At 39.7% G+C, this 24,719-nt stretch overlaps 1 protein-coding gene across 1 annotated transcript in view; it reads right to left on the reverse strand.

Annotated features, from left to right (window-relative positions):
* The window catches only part of MYO1B (myosin IB), a 200,428-nt gene that overhangs the window by 85,198 nt on the left and 90,511 nt on the right, over positions 1 to 24,719 (reverse strand). The window contains exon 4 of the mRNA XM_004385602.2: positions 10,335 to 10,429. Coding sequence (XP_004385659.1) covers positions 10,335 to 10,429 — 95 coding nt within the window. The remainder of the gene's footprint in view (positions 1 to 10,334; positions 10,430 to 24,719) is intronic.

The following is a 24,719-nucleotide window of genomic DNA, read 5'->3' on the forward strand; positions in this document are numbered from 1 at the left end:
GGTCTTCTCTTGTGCAGAGCCACTGGGTAGGTTTGAACCACCAACCTTTCAGATAGCAGCAGCATGCTTAACTGTTGCACCATGAGGGCTCCTTAACGAATGTGGCACAGGGGAAATAAATGGTTTCACAGAGCCCTGAGAACTGTGGTCAGAAGCTGGGTACTTCTTCAGTGGCTAGATATTAGGTTTCCCTCCAATTTGCTTCCCAGACAATGAAAACAGGGCCAGAGAGGTTCTCCTGTGCTCTGCTGCAGTTGATTTCTGCTGTCTCTCATAAAGACTGTAAAACTGAGAAACAACAGCCTTTTCATCTTTGCAATGTCTTTCCCTCACGGAGGACTGTCCACCTAACACATCCTCCATTGTTCAAAGTTCTTGAATCATATTTTCCATTGTTCTCAGAGATGAACTATATAAAAGCTGGTAAATTATATGGACTTAGTCCTGTTGCTCAGTTCGGGATGACCGTGCCTCACTTACAGACAAGGAGTTTATAGGATACTACATATATATATATACACACACACACACATACACACATATATATAGTATACTACTTACATATACTTTACTACATATATATAGTATACTACATACATACATACACACACACACACACACACACACACACATACATGATACAACAATCATGAGGATGGCACAGGACCGGGCAGTGTTTCAGTCTGTTGTACACAGTATTGCTATAAGTCGGAAGCAACTCGACGGCACCTAACAACAACATTTTATTTGACTCCGTGGTGCCACATTTCCCTCTACCCACTAGTCCAAGCTGGAACTCTTCTGGTCACTTCAAGATACTTTCCTTCGAGGCTCTCTGGGCTTTCACGTTCAAGTGAGGCCCTCCAGCAAGTTCCTGACTCCTACGCTATCTGGTCTCCCACACTGGGTCCACTCTCCTGAATCACCCATGCATTCCAACGCTGCTGTCTGTCCTCTGACACAACTCACCTACAGGCTTGCTCTTCCATTTTACCGGCAGCACTCTTTGCTCCCTATCCTCACCTACGCTCTTCACATATATTATGTACATTATTCTTTCCTGAAATAAATCTCTGGCCCCATTGCTGTTGTTAGTAGCCAATGGGTCAGTGCCGATTCATGGCAACCTTCTGCATGACAAACGAAACATTACCAGTCCTGCACTATGCCCATGATCTCTGGTGGCTGTACCCATTGCTGGCGCTATTACTATAATATTGTTAATTATAATAATATAGTATAATTATGATATAGCTATATAACATTATATAATTACATATTATATAAGGAGCCCTGGTGGTAAAACAGTTAAGCACTCAGCTGCTAACCAAAAGGTTGGTGGTTTGAACTCACTCAGTAGCTCCTTGGGAGAAAGTCCTGGCAATTTGCTCCAGAAAAGATTACAGCCTAGAAAAACCCTATGGGGCAGTACTACTCTCTCACATGCAGTCACTATAAGTCTAGACAGCACCTAACAACAACATAAAAGATATGTATACGACATATATAATAAAATTATTTTATTATGATAATTATATTAAAATATTAGGCATCTGAAAACTGACATTTATAGGCAAAATAACTACCTTAGACAGCTATATACACACACACTCACATGCAACACTGATTTTAGATGAGGAAGTAAGTTTTCTTTTAGGCAAACTGACAAGAAAAATAAAAATCCAGGCCAGACTTTTTTTTTTTTTAATTCTGGTGATTATGGCCCTCACTATAGCCAAGCCTAACATTTCAGATACATGGCCACACTCTGTTCTCTGAAAATCCTGTTCTGGTTCAGGATGAACTCAGGATTCAAACTGGCCTGAGGGGGAAAAAAAATATCAACCAAGTCTAAGAACCCTGTCTTGGTTATCTAATGCTGCTATAACAGAAATACCACAAGTGGGTGGCTTTAACAAACAAAATTTATTTTCTCACAGTTTAGGAGGCTAGAAGTCCTAATTCAGAGCGCTGGCTCTAGAGAAAGGCTTTCTCTGTCAGCTCTGAAGGAAGGTTCTTGTCTCTTCAGCTTCTGCTTCCTGGTTCGTTGGAAATTTCCTTGTGTCTTGGCATCTATCTTACCCCACTGTTCCTCCCAAAACAGACTGACTCAAGATACACCCTACATTAATCCTGTTCATTAACATAACAAAGACAACCCATTCCCAAGTGGGATTATAACCACAGGCATAGAGGTCAGCATTTACAACACATACTTTGAGGGGACATAATTCAATTCATAACAAGCCCTTTGGTGGCCACTGGGATTGGCTTGGCTTCTCAGAGACCTTTCAAAGACCAGGACAAGATAGGATCAGGTCCTCTTGGGGTCAGATCTGCTCCTCAAAAATGGCACCAGGCACAGACTTCGTGGGATTTGGTTTAGATTTACATCACCCGGCCGTTAAATGAGTCAGAACCTACTCAATGACAATGGGTTTGGTTTTTTCAGTTTGGCCGTTAAACTGTATACAAGCCCACAATATCTGCTGGGATATAAAGATGGATTAACTGAAATTAAAATTAAGAATCATTTTCATGACTAGCTTTAAAACCTATTTAAGTAATTCAAATAAAAATTTTAAATATACTTCAACGATACTTATTTCCAAGTTGTTTAAAAAAAGAAAAAAGAAAAACCTCTAAGTTCAGATTCTTTAAGTATCTTTGGGAATTCTATTCCTGAGCTCTATTTCAGTAATTCATTTTTGAAAGCTGAGATTAAGTGTAATTTTCTCCATAAAAAATCTCATTGTCTAAAAGAGACAACTCTTACACTTTTTTTCCTGACATAATACTTAATCTTTAAGTAATTCATGAGCTAGTCACTACTTCAGAGAAATGAGCAAACCACTAAGGATGTGTGTTAAGATCCAACATAGTTTAGGAGGCTGTTTTCATACTATTTTATCCTACTGGAAACAGGAAGTAATAATCTCATGAGAGTTTCTGCTTCACTTCCTTTTTGCTCCATCTGTGCCAAAGTTCAAATAAACTTGGATCTGTATTAAAATATTTAGATATTTATCCAAATCAAATCTTTATGTAATAATTCCTATGAATAAAAAAATTATGGATATATTTCTGAGGAGAATCAAGAATTGAATATAATCCTCCATGTTGCAAAGTCTAGTTTTTCAATTATGTTAACTGCTACAGGAACCATATAAACGTGACCTGGCAATCAGAATAAAACTGTAATCATTTTCCAAAGCATTACTTTTGAGTAAGACTGTGAATATATCAATCCAGTAATGGTAATCTTTCATGAATGCTGGAGAAAATGATTCCATTTTAGACAAAAAGGTGTATTCTTTATATGTACTAAAATTTTGAAAAGCACTGCCATTTTTAGACAAAAAGATACTGGCATTTAAAATCAGCTAACAGCATTGCTTAGAATCAGTTCTTAGTTTATAATTTTTTTCTAACTCATAGATACTTTATATATGTAAATTTATGCACATGTCTGAATGCACGTCTTATGTACGTATGTCTGAATGTAACTTAATCCTAAAATTCATCAAAAGTCATATTCAAGAAAACATGAATTCTTAAACAAATCTGCAACGTTGAGGTCAAAATCTATTCTCACCGAAAAATAACAAACCATCTAAGGTTTAGCAGATATTCCGTACTAGTGTACAAACAGTTTGTGATGAAATGCTTTATGAATATCTGGGTCAAATTCATTTCTTCAAAGAGTGGAATGGGGTTTCAGGTGACAGTTTTATGATTCTAGGGATGTTAAAATTCCTGTAAGGGTAAATGATAACTAACTAAACTCTGTACTCTCTGCCACCATGCACTGTGTCTAACTAAAAAACACAAATCCGTTGCCAACAAGTTGCTTTCGATTTATTTAAAAAAAAAAAAAAAAAAAAACCCACTGCTGTCGAGTCAATTCCACCTCATACTGACTCTACAGGACAGAGTAGAACTGCCTAGAATTTCTAAGGAGCACATAGTGGATTCGAACTGCTGACGTTTTGGTTAGCAGCCATAGCTCTTAACCACTACACCACCATGGTTTCGTTTTGACTCATAGAGACCCTATAAGACAGAGTGGAACTGCCCCATAGGATTTCTAAGGAGCAGCTGGTGGATTTGAACTGCCAATTTTTTTGTTAGCAGCCAAGCTCTTACCCACTGTGCCACCAGGGTTCCTGCACAGTGTCTGAATTATATATTGTATATGATTATGTAATTACTACATAATCATAAATTACATAAATTAATAAGTAATAATAATATATTCTATATTTTTATGAAGGAAAGTGTTGTGAAAGAGCAGTGGGTTAATGAGAAAAGGAAAACCAAAACATCTTAGTGAAACCTATTACGATCCTAGAAATAAAAGGATGGGAATCCTCCTGCTAAGATTTCAAAACCTATGCATGTTACCTGAGTAGGCTACACCTGGATTCAATCACTGTGTCAAGGGAAAAAGGTGAGAAAATTGTTATCGTTAGCTGCTGTTGCACTGGTCCCCAACTCATGGCAACCTCATACACAACAGAACAAAATGCTGCCCAGTCCTGCACCATCCCCATTATTGGTTGGAGATCACATTGTTGTGATCCATAGGGTTTTCATCAGCTGTGGATCACCAGTCCTTTCTTCCTTGTCCATGTTAGTCTGGAAGCTCCACTGAAACCTGTTCAGCACCACAGCAACACACAAACCTCCACTAACAAAGGAAGGTGGCTGTTCATGAAGCACACTGGCTGGGAATCGAACCTGGGTCTCCCACATGGAAGGTGAGGATTCTACCGCTAAACCACCACTGCCCTTGGTGTGAACATAAGCAAGACTTATTCTGAGTCTTTCTCACAGAGGTTCTAATAAATGTATCTAGGAGTTACGAAGTATCTATGCATAATCACTGATACCATATATATCATACACAGAGTTATACATTTATACACACATACTGATATATTTATCTACCTCTACACCTCTATCTCCTAGGTTAAGATACCCAAGTATTCCTAGGGACGGAGCTTACATAGGTCTGGTGGTTCAGTAGTCTGACAGAGTAAGAATGCCTAAACGAACAAAGCTGTTTGTGTGCAATGAAACAAGCATGCTGCAACTCGGAGGAACAGTATTTTTAGCAGACCTGACCTGCAGGGCTGCAAAATAATCCAGCTGCAACACTTGCAGACCAATCTGACAGCCAGCTGTGAACTGCTCCAGAATAATACAAAAAAGCAAGGGTCATGCAACGAGAGACACAGCCTTCAACTGGTGACATTTTTATTGAAATAAAACTGCACATAACCTGCTTCTGAAAGAGGGCCACACAATCTCTGATAATGCATACAGGACATGCAGATCAAGAGGGCCCGTCCTCACATGGGGAAGAAACAAAACAAAAACTCACTACATGCTGGCCTTGACTTTGCTTTGCTATTCTGCTTCACTGTGGATATTTTCAGTGTTGTGAAACACTCATCGATCTTTAGGCTACAGTAAGTGAGTGACATCTCTGTCACTGATGGAGTCGGGAACTATCACAGGATGTGAAGTAGTGCGAGGTCATTTGAGGTTCAGAATCAAAGGTCTTACTGAGCAAGGCAGGCTTCATAACTCTAGCAGATGGCTGAAGAGTACCTAGAAACTGAGGTAACTGTAAAATTAGAAACTACATAATTTATAATGTTTTCCTATGTCAAGACCATCTTGTCAGGTCCACAGATTCCGAGGTCCTTGGAAAAATGTAGTTATGATGGTTCCTTCATGTTCTGCCTCCCTGCCCCCTATCAGTGCTTGAATGGTTCTCCACAAACTATTTGTGTTCACGAAGTAAATGGTGCATTCACTGCCTAGAAATACTTGGGCACTTTTAGGAGGCATGATGAATTTTTTATTTAGCATAGCAGTAATGAATTAAATAGGACCCCAGTGGACTCAAAGAGTTCACGCCTCTCCCTAAGTGCCCACGTTATATAACACCACAGCTTAAGCGCGTCTCCAATGTTTAAGACCAATAATGTCGTCATCTGCCAAGGGGGGTTTATGACCTAGTTAAACTAATTACTTCTTATAAAATAAGCCCTCTGATACTATATGGTGGTTCTACACAAGCTATTAAGTTTCTTATTGAAAAGAGATACTATATGTAAAGGATATAGCATACTCAAACCAGCTGCACAGAGTCAATCCCGACTCACGGTGATGCAATGTGTATCAAAGTAGAACTGTGCTCCACAGGATTTTCAATGGCTGATTTTTTTGGAAGTAGATCACCAGACCTTTCTTCCAAGGCACTATGGGGTGAACCTGAACCTCCAAGCTTTCGGTTAGCAGCTGAACCTCCAACCTTTCAGTTAGCTGCTGAGTGAATTAATGATTTGCACCACTCAGGGACTCCACAGCACATTCCAGGCCCTCATAAATGTTAGCTCTCTTCTTTTGTTTATTTTAGTATTTACTTTCATTTATTTTAATATGTACATGTACTAAAAACAATTTTAGTGAATAAGATGATGTAACATTTCCAAATGACCTAGTATCCCTTTTCCTCTCAGAACTGAGATGAAACCGCCTCCTCCAAACTCCTCACGCTACAGTGTAGAGTCTATATTCTCTTCCATCGTTTCATTTTCCCTTAAAGTAATGTCCATAGAACAGAGAGTTTTTAACAAAATGCAAGTTCTAGGCTTTACCCACATTTGTAGTCTAATGATAACTAAAACCATAAAAAAAAATTTGTACCACTATTTTCTAAAAGAAAGAAGATGAGAATAAGTGTGCAAAACACTGCATGTTTCTGTGGGATCTGAGGGGTAGGAGAATGCTATTGGGATCTATAAATGAAAAGGAAGGGCTCCCATGTCAGCAGCTACAGAAGAGTGCGGCTAAGTGGATATTTAAAAACAGCAGCTCTCAGGAACAGTTTCCACCTACCAGCACTAGCACTTTCAGTAGTAATGGAGAGCCGAGATGCCCATAGTTCATGACCCAGGAAGTCTACTAGCCAAAAAACAGGACAGAGGCTTCCACTGACTTCTAGGGCAGTGCTACTCAAAGTGACGTCAGAGGTCCAGTGCCAGACCACAGACTCTTAACGGTCTACACACGCGATTAGGCTTTTAGAAATTTTCATAGTAGTGTGATAGGCTATTATGTATGTTGAAACTACCTTCTAACAAATAGGGTTTGGATTTTCTATGACTTCTTTTATTTCATTTTTCTGGTAATTTATTTTTTGTTGTATCAGTCAACAACAGACTGGAAGGGAGGAAGGCCTAGTGCTTTACCATGGAAAGTTTGAGAAGCTCTGCTCTAAGAAGCCTATCGTAACCTCCTCCAGTTTTCTGTCTGAAGCAGCAATTAATGTGTGTGCTGTAAATAAAATGGCCCTAACAGAGGAAAAGGCAAAAAGGCCCAAGAAGCAGCTGTCCATTCTCTAGCTTATGACAGATGGCAAAGAAACCCCAGGAAGGTCTCAATACAGGAAAAATGACAAGTAGAAAAAGGTTTTATATAGCGAATGGGGCATTAAAACCAGTAGGACAAGTTATTGAGTGGAAAAAATATCCAGAAAAGAGAAAACTAAAGAAATGAAGAATGAACTCCATGCTACTAGATTTCTACCAGAGGAATGGAGTGTTTTTGCTGTTGTTTTTCCCCGAAAAGGATGAATACCAACCCTCTGAAATAGTACCAGCAACCTCCACTCCATTTCTCAGTAAGGAAGGTACATGAGCCCACCAGGAAATGGAATCTCGAATCAGAAGGAAGTGGTGCAGTTAACTACTCTCTGAGGAGGAAGAGGTCATATATTGACATGGCTAATTAATGGGTGTTGTCTTAGTCATCTAGTGCTGCTCTAACAGAAATACCACAAGTGGATGGCTTTAACACAGAGAAATTTATTCTCTTATAGTCTAGTAGGCTACAAGTCCAAATTCAGGGCATCAGCTCCAGGGGAAGGCTTTCTCTGTCGGCTCTAGAGGAAGGTCTGTTTCATCAATCTTCTCTTGGTCTGGGAGCTTCTCTGCGCAGGAACCTCAGGTCCGAAGGATGCGCTCTGCTCCCGGCACTGCTTTCTTGACGGTATGAGGTTCCCATGTGTCTCTGCTCACTTTTCTCTTTTATATCTCAAAAGAGATTGGCTTAAGACACTATCCAATCTTGTATACCTCATCAGTATAACTGCCACTAATCCATCTTATTAGATCATAATGACTGAATTGACAACACATAAGGAAATCACATCAGATTACACAGTCATACAATACTGGGAATCATGACCTAGCCAAGTTGACAGATATTTTGGGGGGACACAATTCAATCCATGACAGGTGTACTGTCTTCTTGGAATTTGTTTCACAGGAGATGAAGAATTGGCCAAGACCAGTCAAACCAGTGACCACAACCCACTTCTGCTGACTCACTTAGGAACAAATTGATACAATCAAAATACCATAAAAAATACATCTTTAGTCATGATGAAGGTTAAGTAAAACACTAAAGAACACTAAAAGATTCAACATGTAGGTTTAAAATAATTTTGTTGAATTATACTAGATTGAGAAGATTTGACTTAACAGAAGTTCACGTGCAAAAAAATCTACAATATCTTGCTTGATGAGAAGAAAAATATAAGTCAATACATGTGTATTAAGAGGGGTAATAGTCCCACCATAACCAGGACTACATACTCTGTTTAGCTTTCGGCGTGCGGTTTTATGAAGTATATTGACAAATTAGCATGTCACTAGCATTAGGTCGTATCATATGACCCTAACAGTGAAGGACTTTGGAACGAGATCTGATCCTTTTCTTATATGCTCTTATAAGCACCCTGTACTTTTCCTTCACTACATTTAATATTATGTATATAATTTGTATGTATACATGCATGCATGTCATGTATATGTATAGTAGAAAGCTACTGTTCATCTCCTCTACTAGAGGGTACACTGATAAAGGAAGGGCAGGAATGGTATCTGGCTCCCCAATGTATCACTAGCACCTAGTATAGTACCTTTCACCCAGTAGGTACTCAGCAATTATTTCCTGGATGAATGAGTAAATGAATGTAAATCACATGAGAAATTTTTGGAAGAAAAGGGATTTTTAGCCCTAGGGAGCTATCATGGTGATCTTCAAACAACTGGGTGGTTATCTTGTAAAAGAGAAAGCAGACTAAGTTGGTAAGCTTCCAGATGGCAGAGTTAGAACCCAAGAGTGCAGGTGAAATTCATCTCTAGGTAAGGTAGAACTTTTGTTAGCTGTATCTGTACAACAAATTCAACAGGCAGTGTTACAAAGTGGTGAGCCTTCATCACTACCAAAAAAAGAAAGGAGTTTGGCTATCCTGTGGAAATACTAGACTGTCTCTAACTAAAATTCTTTCCAACTATATAAGTCTATGGTTTCTGTTACTTATGATTCCTGCGTGCCAGTCCGTTTCCATCCATCCGGAGCCTAGACCCTGCCCAACCCTGCAAAGAAATGGAGCACTGTGTTTCCAAAGAGCACTAGGAAAGGAGTTGGACACACCTATCTTGTCACTATTTCTTAAGCTACATTGGGAGGAAGAGAGGACGTACTCCTAAAAAAAAAAAAAGTGGAGGAAGGAACAGGTGTAGAAACAAAAATCATTTCAAGGCAGATGTGTAAAACAAAAATATTTTGTAGATGAAACCATTACAAAAATACCATCTCCCTCATCATCCTCCTCTTCCATCTCTGCATCTGTCCCATCAAAGAAACTCAATGACAGCCGTGGTTTTAACCTCTCCAGCTGGACTCAGAGAATGAAGCTCTTTTGAATTTTTTCCAGGTAGCCGGGCACCATGCGTAAAATCACTTTCTCAAGACCATCAATCATACAAACTGCTTGCATTAAAAACACAAGAAAAAAGCATAGCCTCTCCCCTCACCAACTAGGGGTTTGTTTTATGTGTGAGTTTGTTTTACATGTGAGTGATTTGGGACTCCTTGGGAAAGTGGTTTAACTCTGTAAGCACACAAAGGCCTTGGTGTCTTGGACAAAGGGTAAAAGACCTTGAAGTACCCAGGGACTGCACTAGAAAGGTGTAGAATACAGTCCTAGGCTCCTGAATAGGTTGGAACCTCTTTGATAAGCGTCTTGTTGCTTCATGTAAGAGACAGAAATCCTTCCCAGCTAACACTCCTTCCATGATTCTAATCACAGAAGGTATCTCCTAGGAGAAAATTTCACTGTGGCCCTGTGACACTTCATGCTAGTGAGGGCCCCCCTGCCCTCTTTGCTATAGTCATTCTGTGCATCATTTACCTTCTACATGGGGTGAGGAGTGGGGAGGAGGAAGCAAGGTTGCTAGTGGAGGCCTTACCTGTTTTTCCTGCTCCACTTTCTCCAGTAATGAGAATACATTGGTCTTTATCTTGATCTCGTAGGGATCGATATGCTTCATCTGACAGGGCAAAGCTGCAGGGGATAAGGGGCGGAAAGTCCTTAAAATTCAGATCATTATTATATATTTATCAGATGTAACCACTGGTTCTTTAAAGGGCAACTCTGATATGCTTCAGAGACTAAGCTGAGGATCACATTTTATTTCCTTCAAACTCTTAAAATAAATCAATCAATTCATCCTCGTGGCATATGCTACTTTTCCCATATGCATTCTCTAGTAACCAATATGACACTGATTTGCTGTTGATATACTTTATTGAACCCATATGTTATGCTTGTGACTCATCTTATTAAAGTCCAGGCAATTCAGAGAGCCAAGGAGAAAATGCTATATCACAAGTCGACACCTGGAAAATGTTCAGATTTTCAGGACAATACCTATCAATACACCAAAGTTTCAAAACAACCAGGAAAACAATCTTTTCAGACATTAGAAAAATGCTATAAAATACCAAACAGTTGGTCTTATCAGAACTAAGCTAAATATACAACGACTGTCTTTACAACAAATGATTGAAACTGTAAGGTCCCCCAGAGGCATAATGGTACTGTGGGTTTGTCGTGGTTCTTCTCTAGTCCCAGGCCCCCAAACTTCTACCCCGCTCTATGATGACAAAGGGTCCCGTATCAACTAAGGACAGGCCAGTCCTCGTGTTGACCTTTACATCCTCAAAATTTAGTAAGGTAAATTTTATCCCCTCCAACTAACTAAAAAAATAATTTTGATAATGTGTTTAACATACGTAAAGGTCCTCTTCTAATTCATTAATCAACAAGGAATTGTTGAGAGTCTACCATGTGTCAAGAACTGTGGTAAATGCAGAGATCATTAAGACTTAGCTCCTTCTTTCGTGAGATCTCAGTCAAAAGGAGGGGAGAGAGACACAGAGAAAACGGCAACCCAAAAATGATAAAAACAAAAACAAAAAAAAACCATGTGGAAGACATTGCAGAACAAGAAAAGGACCTCAAGGAAGTAAGCACTAGAATTAGAGAATCTATAAAAACCAAACCCACTGCGGTTGAGTCAATTCCGACTCATAGTGGCCCTATAGGACAGAGGAGAACTGCCCCACTGGATTTCTAAAGCTATAAATCTTTATAGAAGCAAACTGCTGCATTATTCTCCCAAGGAGCAGCTGGTGGGTTCGAACCGCTGACCGTTCCGTTAGCAGCAGAGCTGTTTAACCACTGCTACACCAGGGCTCTGTGCAAGAGGTGGAAAAACCAGTCCTAAAGAATGAGTTAGCAAGACAAAGGCCATTTAAGGCAGAGGCCAAAACACTATGGAGGTGAGGATGAGGGGCTATGACAGTTTCATATTGCTAAAAGGCAGAGCATAAGGAAGGGAAAGGGAAGGATGAGCAAGGAGCTACAGAGATAGATTGGCAGGCTTCAAATTAAGAAGACAACAGCTATGGAGCCACACTGCAGGTCTTTAAGCATTGGAGAGTGGCATGATCAGATAGTAATCATAGCTAATAACAGCAACATTTACTATATATCATCACTGTCCCCAAGCCCTTTATATTTAAGCATTTTAAATTTCACAACTACAAAGAAGAAACTATGATTAATCCCGCTTACAGAGGGTGAGATTGTGGCACAAAGAGAAGTCGTAACTTGACGAGATCACACTGCCTGTGTAAAACGGTGGAGCCAGAACTGACCCATTCTTGCTCACTGAGATGGATATACTGTCTCTGCATTTTGGACAGCTCATGGACAACACGAGAGAACAGTGTGGGGCAGGGAGACTGTGAGGGGCTGGGGTACAGGAAGTGCTTAAATTTGACCGAAGAGACCACAAACCAAAAAAACCAAACCTATTGCTGTCGAGTTGATTCCGACTCATAGCAACCCTATTAGGGTAGCGCAGAACTGCCCCACAGGGTTTCCAAGGAGCAGCTGGTGGATTCGAACTGCCAACCTTTGGTTAGCAGCTGTGCTCGCTGTAGCGCTTAACCACTGTGCCACCAGGGCTCCCAAAGAGATCACAGAGGAACTTATACGCTAATCAAAAACTGCTTTTCTTCAAAAGATGTGTGGAGACATTAACATTCACAATTTACTGACCACCTTCAATGTCCTGTCATATTTATAATCACATTCAATCCTCAGTGCAGCTCTGCGAAGTAAACGTTAGCCTCTTCAGGGTCGATATGAGTCAGAACCGACTCAACGGCAACAGGTTTTGGTTTCCTAAGAGGCAGCATGAGTTGCCCGCAATTCCAGAAACATCGTAATTTGAATCCAGAAATACTCTGTATTGCGCTCTTCCCCCTCTCATCATGTTCTCCTACAATTATTTGTGAATGTACCTTCTCTACTGGTTGGACTACTGTGAGATCCTCAAGTGGACCACCCTACAGAAGACTATCAAAACTCTCACATCAACGGATCCAGTGCCTTACATATAATACCAAAAAAATCAAACCAGTTGCTGTCGAGTTGATTCCAACCTACTGTGACCTCATGTGTTTCAGAGTAGAACTGCACTCCATAAGGTTTTCATGGCTGTGCTCTTTTGGAAATACATTGCCAGGCCTTTCTTCTGAGGGGCCTCTGGGGGGACTCTAACTGCCAATCTTTCTGTTAGTAGCCGAGCCTTTTAACGGTCTGTGCCACCCAGGGACTCCTTCAAAGTAGAACTATGCTCCATAGGGTTTTCAATGGCTGTGATCTTAATAGGTATGCTCTAAATGCATTTGTTGAACGAATGTATGGATAAAAGACAGAAAGAAAAAAACGAAAAAATCTAGCACGAGTTTTTTTTCGAGTCTTTAACTTGTTAATAGGAAGGATGTACGCTGATCGCTTTCTGCCTGGCAGGTCTTCCTCTCCTCAAATCTCTTTCAGCCATTCTCTACATAACCACAGCCCTGCTCACCCTCCAAGGCGGCTCAGCAGTCTCAGGCTTCATGTTCTCTGATTCCTCGAGGTGAAGGCAAGCTTCCCCCCAGTACACCATTGCACAATGGGGGTAGTGGAAAGAGCAGTGAGTACAGAGGCAGAAAACATCCTGGATGTGATGTCCTGAGCCCCAGATACACAACTCACCACCTACGTGACCTTGAGAAAGTCATTCACCCTGGCTGAAATTGGGTTTCTTCATCTACAAATTGGGGAATGTAGCTACATACCTATCTTAAAGGATTAAAGCTTATAAATGTGCTTTGAAAGTTATAAAGCCCTGTATAAATGTCAGAAATCTTTCTATACTGCATTATGATTAGTTATGCACATGTCTTCTTATCCCTATGTAAGCTCCTTTAGGGTGAAGCCTTTCTAATTAACCTTCGTGCCATCCACAGGGCTATAAAGACAGAGATAATCAACAGCAAATTAGGAATAAATGAATGAATGAATGAGTGGATTTTCCCCAAGAACTGACAAAGTCAGTACTGGAGTGAGCTCCATGAAGCATGGCAGATATTAGGAAATTCATTTCTTTTATGGCTGTCATGCAGGAAGGAGAGTATAGCTTAGATTTGTTATTAGGCTTCCCCCCTCCCACTTTTCCTACCTCCAGATAATAGCTCAGAGATGCCACTATCATTATTATCATTGACAAGAAACCCAGGAAGTGCATTATGCCAAACACAAATTAACTCTTCCAACCATACATATTTACTGAACTCTTCATAGACTGTTTAATACAAGTCTCTTTCCCATGCTCCCAGGATTGCAACTGAGCTTTATATTTGCCCTATTCCTAGATCCGAAATGATACACAATTACTTCTAACATGCAGAATCATCTATGACAATTACAAACACACAAACACACACACATACGAGACTTTAGATGATCACTAAATAACCCTGCTGTTTAATTCCAGTCAAAACATCTAAGTCGAACACTTCTTTTTTCTTGTCTATCTAGATAGAAATAGTTAGCTGCTGTCCCCAGTGACTGGGCTTCGTTCATCTAATGGACGGTAGAATCTTAATACAAAATAGAGGCTTAAAAGACAGCCACTGACTTCAAGTCGATGTGTCCTGAAAATTTACCAATTCAAGTACTTAAGCACTGGGAAAACTGGCCTTGTACTACTGGCACACTCATCTCAAGCAGAGTATAAATTTCATCATGCTTACATCAAACACAGACCCGGATTCCACTTAAAAAAAAAAAAAAAGACAATAAAAAAGGGCCCTGGAGAACACAAACCACGCTCCCAATCTTGTTCCTCTTTCTCTCTGGCAATATCAGCACGTACCCATCACCAAGGCCAGCATTTGTAACTATAAACTAAAACCACATGCCAGTCTTCCAAACCACTCTATAATTAAGGAAACTAAATAAATCTTTAGAGAACTTTTTAGTTAAAAACAGTTGTGACCCATATGCTTTGCATTATTTTGTGAGCGTGTCAGCATTGTTATTTACCACACACAAAAATGAATGGCTTATTATAATGATGCTAACATAAGGGGTAAGCATGTTTTTTGTCCCACCACATCAAGAGCATGCTTTTATCCACTTCTCCTGTCCTCTAGTTGAGCTCTAAGAATAGGGACTGACTGGCATTTAAATGTAGTCCCCCACTTCATTTCCAGACCAGCTAAACGGCTGTTCACTTGAGCCAAGCTTTCCCCAACACCAAGTATGTTCACTGCATGCTTCCAAACAGCTGTATCTATCGCTTTTAGGTTTTAGAAGTTTGGTTGGAGGCTCATCTGTTATTTTCTGTCAGGGTGGAATGTTGGGTTGCATGCTGAAAATCGTCTAGCTGGTATTTATGTTCCCCCTCTATCTTATTTCTGTTCAGAATGTTAATCTCCGCAGTGGTTCTGCTTTCCTGGTCATCAGAGGCACTGGCAGAGCTTCTTTTCCCAAAACTCCATGCTCTCCCCGCTGCCATTTTCTTTCTAAGTTTGCTTCAACTAAAACGCAAAGTAGAAAAGCTGTTTGTAACACACAAATATATCACCATCACCTAAATCTTTGCTCTTCCAAGCATACCCCTACTTTTCAGCCTCCCTGGCTCTTCCCTAATCAATTACCTGAAAAATCGTTCTCTAAAGTGAGTCTAATCCATTCTGAGGACTTTCAGTTTGTCTCCTCATTAGCGAAAGTGTTTAAGCCAACAAGGTTTGCCTCAGGAATCTTTTCCTAAACTTAGATAACTGTTAAAAGACAAGCTGCTGTCCAGTTGACACTGACTCATGGCAACCCCATGTATGAGTAGCTCTATAAGGTTTTCAATGGCTGGTATTTTCAGAAATAGATCATCAAGCACCTCTGGGTGGGGTCGAACCTCCAACCAACCTTTCAGTGAGCAATCAAGCATGTTAACAGTTTGTGTCACCCAGGGACTCCAGATAACTGTTACTACCTTCCTATTACATGTCTTTTTCTTCAAAATCTCTTAAAATGGCATTCTCTTTCATTCAATCCTGAATCCTAGAGTATTTTCAAATCATACTAGGAAATTCTCCTTCTGAATTCAACATTCTTAAAATAACTCAGTTTTAAAATTCTCATCTACAATTTTGATTTCTAACTCTGGTTCAGCCCTAAAAACTGGGTGTTTCTAAAACTAAGTGACCAAAAAAAAAAAAAAAAATTGTTTTTTCCTAACCTCCAAGTGCTTTACCAATTTCTAACTTCAGATTGTACCAAATCAAGGGCGGAGGTAGTCCACAAGAAGGAAAATGGAAGAGAAGGAAAAGAGAAAGAGAAATAAATACATGTAGTGTGTTTTCCACAGTAACTCTGAAGGGATTTATGTTGTTGTTTTTCTGTTTCATTGTCTCCTTTTAGAAGAGTACAATGTTGGGTATTCTTGTAAAAAATACTAGTATAGATATATTTATGCCTTTAATTGTCTCATGTTCTTAATTCAGAAAATGTTCGTCCACTTGAAACACACCACCTTGTTAAATGAATGTTATTCCTTCAGCTAGACATTCATCCCATAAGAAAGAAAAACTTCAGGGAAAATGAGTCTTTATAGTTATTTGTACTTTTACTCTGGAAGTTTTACTGCATTCTTGCCCTATGCCAGTACAAGCACAGTAAATTAACATATTTACACAATACAGTTATCCCCTCATAGCCACAACACTGGCAAGACTTCCTAACAATCTAAGCTTCAGAGCAAGAGAAGACAGAGAACAAATGTAGGCCATTCTTCAAAATAAATAGTAATGCGCAAAATGTACACTGTGAAGTAAAAAGGAAAGAATATGAAAATAAACATAAAGGACAGGGTTTGGGGACATAAAGGACATAGGTTGCAAGGTTTCTACATTTTATATAAAGTGGTACAATATTAACTCTATGTGGGCTCTGAAAAGTTAAGGATGTATACGATAGTACCTAGAGCAACCACTAAAATAATAAGACAAAGAGATACAGCTAAAGGGGAAAAAAAGACCTACCTGAAAAATTATAATGGAATTCTTATTTAAACAATTCAAATAATCCAAAAGAAGGCAGGAAAAGAACAAAAGCAGAAGGAACCAAAAGAAAACAAATAAATGGTAGGCGTGAATTCAAACAAATCATTAATTACATTAAATGTTAATGGTGAAATACTCTAATTAAAAGGAAGAGAATATTAGAATGAATATATAAGCAAGACCCAACTATATTCTACCTACAGGAGTCACACTAAAAATATAAAGTCACAGAGAAGTTGAAATAGATGGAACAAGATATACCCTGCAAAACCAACTGGTCAAAACAAACAAAACAAATTAACAACGAAAACCCTACATTATACTTTTCTCTTTATACATCTAAACTCAAAGAAGTCCCTAGTTGCCATCTCAATATAAAAAGGGTATTATGTTATGGCATGACAGATGGCAGAGTGTAGGTGAGCCTTACCTACCTTAAAAATGGGCTACAATAGTTTCTCTAAGACTGCTATAAGCCAAAAAAAAAAAAAACAGAACCCCCGAACTATTGCCGTCAAGTCAATTCCAACTCATGGTGACCCCATGTGCTACAGAGTAGAACTGCTCCATAGGGATTTTTTGGCTGTAATCTTTATGGAAGCAGATTGCAGGCCTTTCATCTTCGGCACTGCTGGGTGGGTTCAAACTGCCAACCTTTAGGTTAGTAGTCGAGCGCAAACCAACACTTTATTTTCTAAGCTCATATACATTCATATATGCTAAATATAGTTAGCCACATTGCTTTCTTTTGGCTATGTAACTGGAAAGGGTTTGTTTCTATTAGCTACTAAACACAGAAATAATTTCATCAGGGATGAATCATTTTAAGATGACATTTATTCTGGAATGACAAAAGTAAAAGCATCAAACAAAGCTTAAAAGTCAAGCTTTAAAATGGGACATGACGTGTCAGCACAAAAAGCTTCTGCCTCCTTTAGAAATGTACTGCTTTTCAAAAAATAGACCCCACAGTATTTTTGTGTAACTTGATAGACTGCCTGGGGTGGCCTCAATATACACTAGGTCCTCTGTTACTTTTTAATGGTCTTACAGAATAGGTCAACTCAAATTGCATTTTAATCTAGATAGTCAAATATAACCACTCAGGAGACAAAAATGTTCTATAAAAACGTGCTACAGTTCTACTCTGTAGCACATGGGGTCACCATGAGTTGGCATTGACTTGAAGGCAATGGTTCGGGGTTTTTTTTTTTTTTTTTGCTTATAGCAGTCTTAGAAAAACTATTGTAGCCCATTTTTAAGATAGGTGAGGCTCACCTACACTCTGCCATCTGTCATGCCATGACATAACACCCTCTCTGTATTTGAATGTTCTGTATATGTAAAATGGTTCACATGTGTTACAATATGTTTTAAGGAAGGACAGAAACACCCGTGTAAAAGGTTCAGTAGCAGAAACTCTTCTACTTCAGCATTAGAATTTATAAGCAGAGGTCTTCATTTCAACAGTTCAATGCTAGGTACGGAAAATAATCCAAAATAAATGGAAAGGAACACTTAAGGGGTAGTTTTCTTTCAAGATTTTGGAAATTTTATTTGTAATCCTTTTGAGATGAAGAAGCTTAGGAGCATGCCCAAATTCTTTCAATCCCAAGGGCCTGACATTTATCAAAATCAAAATGGATACCCTCAAGTTTGCCCAGTCCAGGAGACTGACATGAATGTGGGCTGGGCCAAAGGGCTGCTCTTTTTCAAAGGTGGATTCCAAAGGCCAGGTATTGGAGCCATGCATTAGGAAGTAGATAAAAGGCTTAGGGAGACTAAATTATCCCAGGAAGGAAAAGGACTGGGCTTAAGATATGAAAGCAGTTACAGGAGGAAACATCTGCCCTCAGGGCCTGGAAGCTGTTATTTGGAATTTAGTAGTAATCCCTTGTGCTGCTGAGGACTTCCTTCTGAAAATGGTGCTTCAAAGAAAAACAGTACCCAGAAATGCCTAACACAGAAAACACCAGAGGAGAAAAGCACTCCCCATCCCCCCACCAGGCCACAGTAGGAGCATCCTGCCTAGAGTTGGCAAATGGTCAGAAGCTAAGAGGCTCATTCCACTTCATCAGTCTTTACTACTTTGGGGCCTTATCTGAAGTGTGACTGGTTTCTACTGTCTTGAATCAATCTTTTAATAACTGCAATGGAAGGCTGCGTGGAGGCATAGGTGCAAGAGTGAGGACATTCACAAGGGTGCTGTCCTGTCTGAGTTCACAGGCACCCATGACACAGGAGGCATTGTGCTCATGCAAGGGTTCTAAGGAAGATAATGATTAAGAGAATCTGACTTCTAGATGTTTATAGAGTCTCTGGGTGGTGCAAATGCTTAAGGCACTTGGTTGCTAACAGAAAGGTTAGAGGTTCAAGTTCACCGAGAGGCCCCTGGAAGAAAGCCTGGCAATCTACTTCCAAAAATCAGCCATTGAAAAACCTTAATGAACACAGTTCTACTCTGACACACATGGGGTCCCCATGAGTCAGAACTGACTCAACAGCAACTGGAAGATGCTTAAACTCTAACAGGAAGGATACTTAAATCCTCCAAAAAGGGCATGGGGTGGGGTGGGGGATGGTAGTAAACATTTATGAAAACTCGTAAAGACACTCAAAAGAAAAAGATGAGTTTTACTGAGACAGGCATGCCAAGGAAAGCTGCAAAATTTGAACCCCAGGCCCTGTACAAGGCTCCAACAGACAGAAGCTGGGAGGAAGCAGAGAGCAAGGAGGAAATTAGGTTATTTCCTCTGCCCAGAAATTAACAAAAGACACCCGGTTTGGTGAGGGGGAAAAAAGACAATCAGGGCTCTTAATTCAAATTCAATAAGCCCTTACAGTATTTTTGTCTCTCTTTTAACAAAAGAATTTTAATGGTCATCTTTTATTGCCAGGCATAAAAATAACTACATAGTGACAGTCTTCAAGAATAGTCTTTCCTGCTCAAGAAAAATGCAATTTAAACAAAGTCCCAGTACAAATGTTTTAAAACTTTCTGGCAAAACAGCTTATGTCAATTATAGTCAAGTTTTATAACTTTATTACATGCAACTAAATCCTAGAAGAGTGTGATCCACAACTGATCACGGGGAGAGCGCAGGGCCAGGCGGTTTCCTTCTGTTGTGCGTGGGGTGGCCATGAGTCAGGGGCTGACTCGAAGGCAATTAACAACAAATCCTAGAAATATCTATCCCAAGGTAAGTTCCTCCAAGGATCTTCCTAATTGGCCTTAGGAGTTAATGTTGAACTTAATGCTTTGCTCATTAAATTGAAAGGACTGATTTCGAGTTCTCAAAATGCTAACTGATTTTTCACATATAGAGGCTCCCTTCTCATTTAAAGCCTGAAAGAACATCGCCTCATATACCATTTTGTGTGTGTAACATTTATCTAACTTTGAAACACACATTCTGATCTGTGGTACTTTACACCCAGATCTCAAATAGTTAGACAGTTCAGTAAAACTAACCTTTTTGTTTTCTAACAATTGAATGTAAATTGCTTTGCATCATCTAACCGTAAAAGCCCACAAGTGCCGGCAATGATGTGGGAATCAGAGCTGCCCTCAGCATAAGGATGAGACACAGGGAAGCTCTTCCCCAGTAGAAGACACTGTGCCATGGCCTTGCATGGCATACACGAGCTGCAGAGGTGAAGAGAAATCTGACTGCAGTCATCATGGCCAGAGATGGCATTTGAATTGGAGCCCCAAATACACAATGCTTTGGTTCATTAAAAAAAGAAAAAAGTACAGAGGAGACGGAGTGTGTAGTAATGGAAAGGACATAACCAGGAAAGGTTATCAACCTTTTCAAGCTTTAGTTTGCACTTCAAGCCTTACCAAGATAAAATAAGATGTGTATAGAATACAATATCTAAAATACAGCAGGTGTTCAATAAAGAACCGAAAGGTCAGTTGAGGCTAAGACTGCACATTTATCTTATAGAATCAATGAACAAATCCATTTACATTTTGGAGAGTGAGATTCACAGCCATTTCATAGTATGAATGCAAAATTCACAAAATCAACAAATATTGTTGTTGTTGGTAGGTGCCAAAAAGCTTAACTCAAACCCATAGCCGCCAAGTTCATTCCAACTCATAGCACAGAGTAGAACTGCCCCATAGGGTTTCCAAGGAGCAGCTGGTGGATTCGAACTGCCAACCTTTTGGTTGGCAGCCAAGCTCTTAACCACTGTGCCACCAGGGCTCCACGGTAGATGTTATCGAGTTGATTTCACCTCATAGTGACCCCAGGTGACAGAGCAGAACTGCCCCACAGGGTTTTCTTGACTGTCATCTTTACAGGAGCAGATCGCCAGTCTTTCCTCTCAAGGAGCCTCTTGGCGGGGAGGGGTTCAAACTATCAACCTTTTGGTTAGTAGTCAAGCACTTAACTGTTGTACCACCAAGGCTCCTAAATATTAATTAGATGTCTGAATATATATAGATATACACACATATATACATATACCACTGTGTACATACAAAGGAATGTCTGGGTTTGTATATATTGTTATGGAGAAAAAGCAATTAGCAAAATAAGAATCATCATCATCATCTTTCTAATTAACAGCTTAACAGCTAAGTTCATATCATGATACTATAAGGGAGCAAACATTTTAAAAATTACTTTAAAAGAATTAAGTACTCATTAATTCGATAAATAATCTTCGAGTGCCTCTTATGAGCAGGGAGAGTTTCAGGCAGAGGAATACAAAAGGGATTACCCCTACCATCAGGTACCCCGTTTAGAGAAATCACATACTATCAAACTAGATAGCAACTTAACTCATTTGAGGACAAGTCATTTGGTCTATATTGGTTATGGAAAAAAAATTTGAAAAGGAAAAAAAAAATATATTTAAAGCTTTCCCTAAAGCATGAAAGGAATACCAGGACCAGAAAAAATAATAATTTGAATTAAAATTGTTTCTTCCCTTTCATCCAAACATCCAATACCTTTCAAATCCACCCGTTCCTCTCCATCACCAATTTTTACATTACCTTAGAAGAGTTCCTCGTTTCTGGCCTGAGCTTCATTAACCTCTTAATGGGTCTTCTACATCCAAGCAAAACATTTTCAAACTATAATGTCATTTATTAATGGCCATGACACTTTCTCCATTCCTAATCCTCTCCCCAATGCAGCAAGCTTTAACCTCTTACTTTTATGCATTTCTGTAACAAAGTTTTTTTTCAAATTTGTTAGAACTCAAAGCAAATTAGTATCAGTGATGTCCCCCAAAACTATGTTATAAAACAGTACTCTGATTTTAAGTATAGTGTATTTCTTTAGCTTAGGGACCCAAGAGAAGTGTTAGAAGTGATTTAGGAAATAATATTGGAGTTATTATTCCCTCTCCTTGAGGGTAGAGAATGTGACCCAGCTGGAGCTGGACTCACAAGGATTCACAAGGACACATCAACTGGGCCCTGAGGTATAAAGACAATAGCTAAGATAATCTTGGAAAATATCTTTTAGGGAAACTTCCACATAAAGCCAATCAAACAGAACACAAAAGACTTCCCACTTTTTGTCTTTTCTATTAGCATTTAGTGAATAGAAGTTTGTTGGCCCAATGAAGACCCTCCTGACTATTGTAACTGAAACCTGTACCAATGATTGTTAAGAAAGACAATTCAAAATGTAGAGTCACAGTTTCTAGCCAATCTGAAAAGGCTAAGCTTTCAGTGGTTTTGCCCATTTGTAATGTTAATATATACTGATGGCTCTGCAGCACGCTTGTCTGTTTTCCCACTCTTGCCTATTCTGTAATATTCTTTGGACTCGGGTAGACATGGCAATGGCAGCATGGTTGTCCGTTTCCCACTTTTGCCTTTTTTGAATATATGCCGAGTAAAACTTTGTTTTTGCTTTACTAGACTTCGTGATGTTCTTCCCCTACAACAGAAGTGATCTCTGAGGATCTCCTAGGCAGTCTGGACTGAATTAATAAAAAAATCCTAATGTGGCCATCAGGTGTTCCTTGGAAACCCTATGGGGCAGTTCTACTCTGTCCTGTAGGGTCACTATGAGTCGAAATCGGGTTTGTTTTTTTTTTGTTTGTTTTGTTTAATGTGGCCCAAAGCTCCCTTCCCCACACACATACCCAGGGTTCAATATGTACCTATTCAAATAAGGTTTGCAAATTCAGAACGCAGACAAAATGCAGAGAAACCTTTCCTCTAGATTTCCAAAGACAAAACAAGTACGTTTCACTATCACATGGCCAAATCCACGTCTTAATTTTAAAAAAAAATTGGTGGCTTTCAGGGGGAAATCAGAGGGTATGATTCAGACCTTTGAGACAGAAGCCACCTCAGAGAATGTGGGACTCTGGTCTTAAAGTGACAGCTCTCTCTGACAAGAGCAAGTATGGTCAACATGGCATAACTTCTCAGTAGTTGGGGTGTCTTCCAGATGGTTCTCACTTCCACTCCCTCCTTTACCCCAGTACAGGCCCCACCCTAGGCAAGGGGCTTTAACAATAAGGTAAGGAAGGCTCAAGAATGAGGCCAGGAGGTCTGTTCTGCACATTATTTGGTTACTGTTTTTTAAGTTAAAAAAAAAAAAAAAAAGCTAGACTGTCAGCATGTCAAAATGGCTTCAAAGTGGCCACACGTGAATGGGTAAACCATTCGGCCTGCAGGCTCACTTTCCGGCAACTCCCCTCCTCCTTACTGGAGCCATCCTTCTGTAATGCAAACACGCCATGTCACTCCCTCCAGCATGGAGCTTCAGAGGCTCTCTACCTCTCTTGTCTTAGATCAGGGGATGATTAAACAACAATGTTACCTGATAGAGAAAGATTTAATGATGATACACAGAAAGTGCCCTGACACTCACAGAAGGTATGAACTAAGTCTTGTATCATTCCATCACATAGAAAAGACAGCTCCAAAGAACCCAAATACCGAGCACTCCAATATCTGTTACAAGTGTACACATATATATCAACGCATATAAACGTGTACATGCACGTCCTTTAAAGTTCTTTTTTTAGCCATGTCAATATGTTTGCAAAGCGGCCACAGGACTGAGTCGAAACATTACATACACAGATTATACATATATCTGACAGAAAAAAATCACCTGGATTTTCAAGCAGGCGGTTAGTATTTATTACCACATACCTGGAGGGGGTAAAAGTCAACTGATAAGGACTTAACTTAGAGAAACTACTCAATTACTTAAACCGGCACTAAGAATTTAAGCATAAAGCCAGAAGTAATTCTCTCAGAACCACTGGGTCAGGAGACCCTGCATGAGAACAAAGACTTTTATCCCCAGAGACACAGACATTGGGTTCTTGGGAGCTACACAACATACTCATATATGTTTCTATTACGTGATATAAGCTCAGTACAAGCTTATGTATGTCTTCCATACAAAATCTTGAACTTAAAAGCTCCCTTCATGTATATCCAGACCAACTCTGGTTACCCAGTGTGGCAGAAACCAGGAAAGCTAAGAATCCAGTCTAAAATAGCTTGCCTTCTCATAGGTGTGTTATTATAAAGCACAAAAGGCCCTTCCTAGGAGCTGGCCCAACTACCTGTCCTGGCTCATCTTCCTGGAACTCCCTGCTGTTCCCCTTCTGCCCCTTCATCCTCACCAAGCACCCTCTTCTTGTGGAAGCCTGCCATAATACTCTCTGCTGCAGGAGCCTCCTACCTCACACTGAATAAAATCCCTTAGCACGTGGTGTTTAAATTTCTGGAGATTTTTTTGTTTATAGTTTCTCTCTCAATGAGTTCTTTGAACGCCAGCATTATGTCTCACCATCTCAGTGCCCAGCACAGTGCCTGACATGCGGTGTATGCTCAGAGTAAATTTGTGGAATGAATCCTAATAGTCTTCTCCCAATCATGCAAGAAATTGACC

This window comes from Trichechus manatus, unplaced genomic scaffold (assembly GCF_000243295.1).
Source record: "Trichechus manatus latirostris isolate Lorelei unplaced genomic scaffold, TriManLat1.0 scaffold00142, whole genome shotgun sequence".
In the NCBI taxonomy this organism is placed as follows: Eukaryota; Metazoa; Chordata; class Mammalia; order Sirenia; family Trichechidae; genus Trichechus; species Trichechus manatus.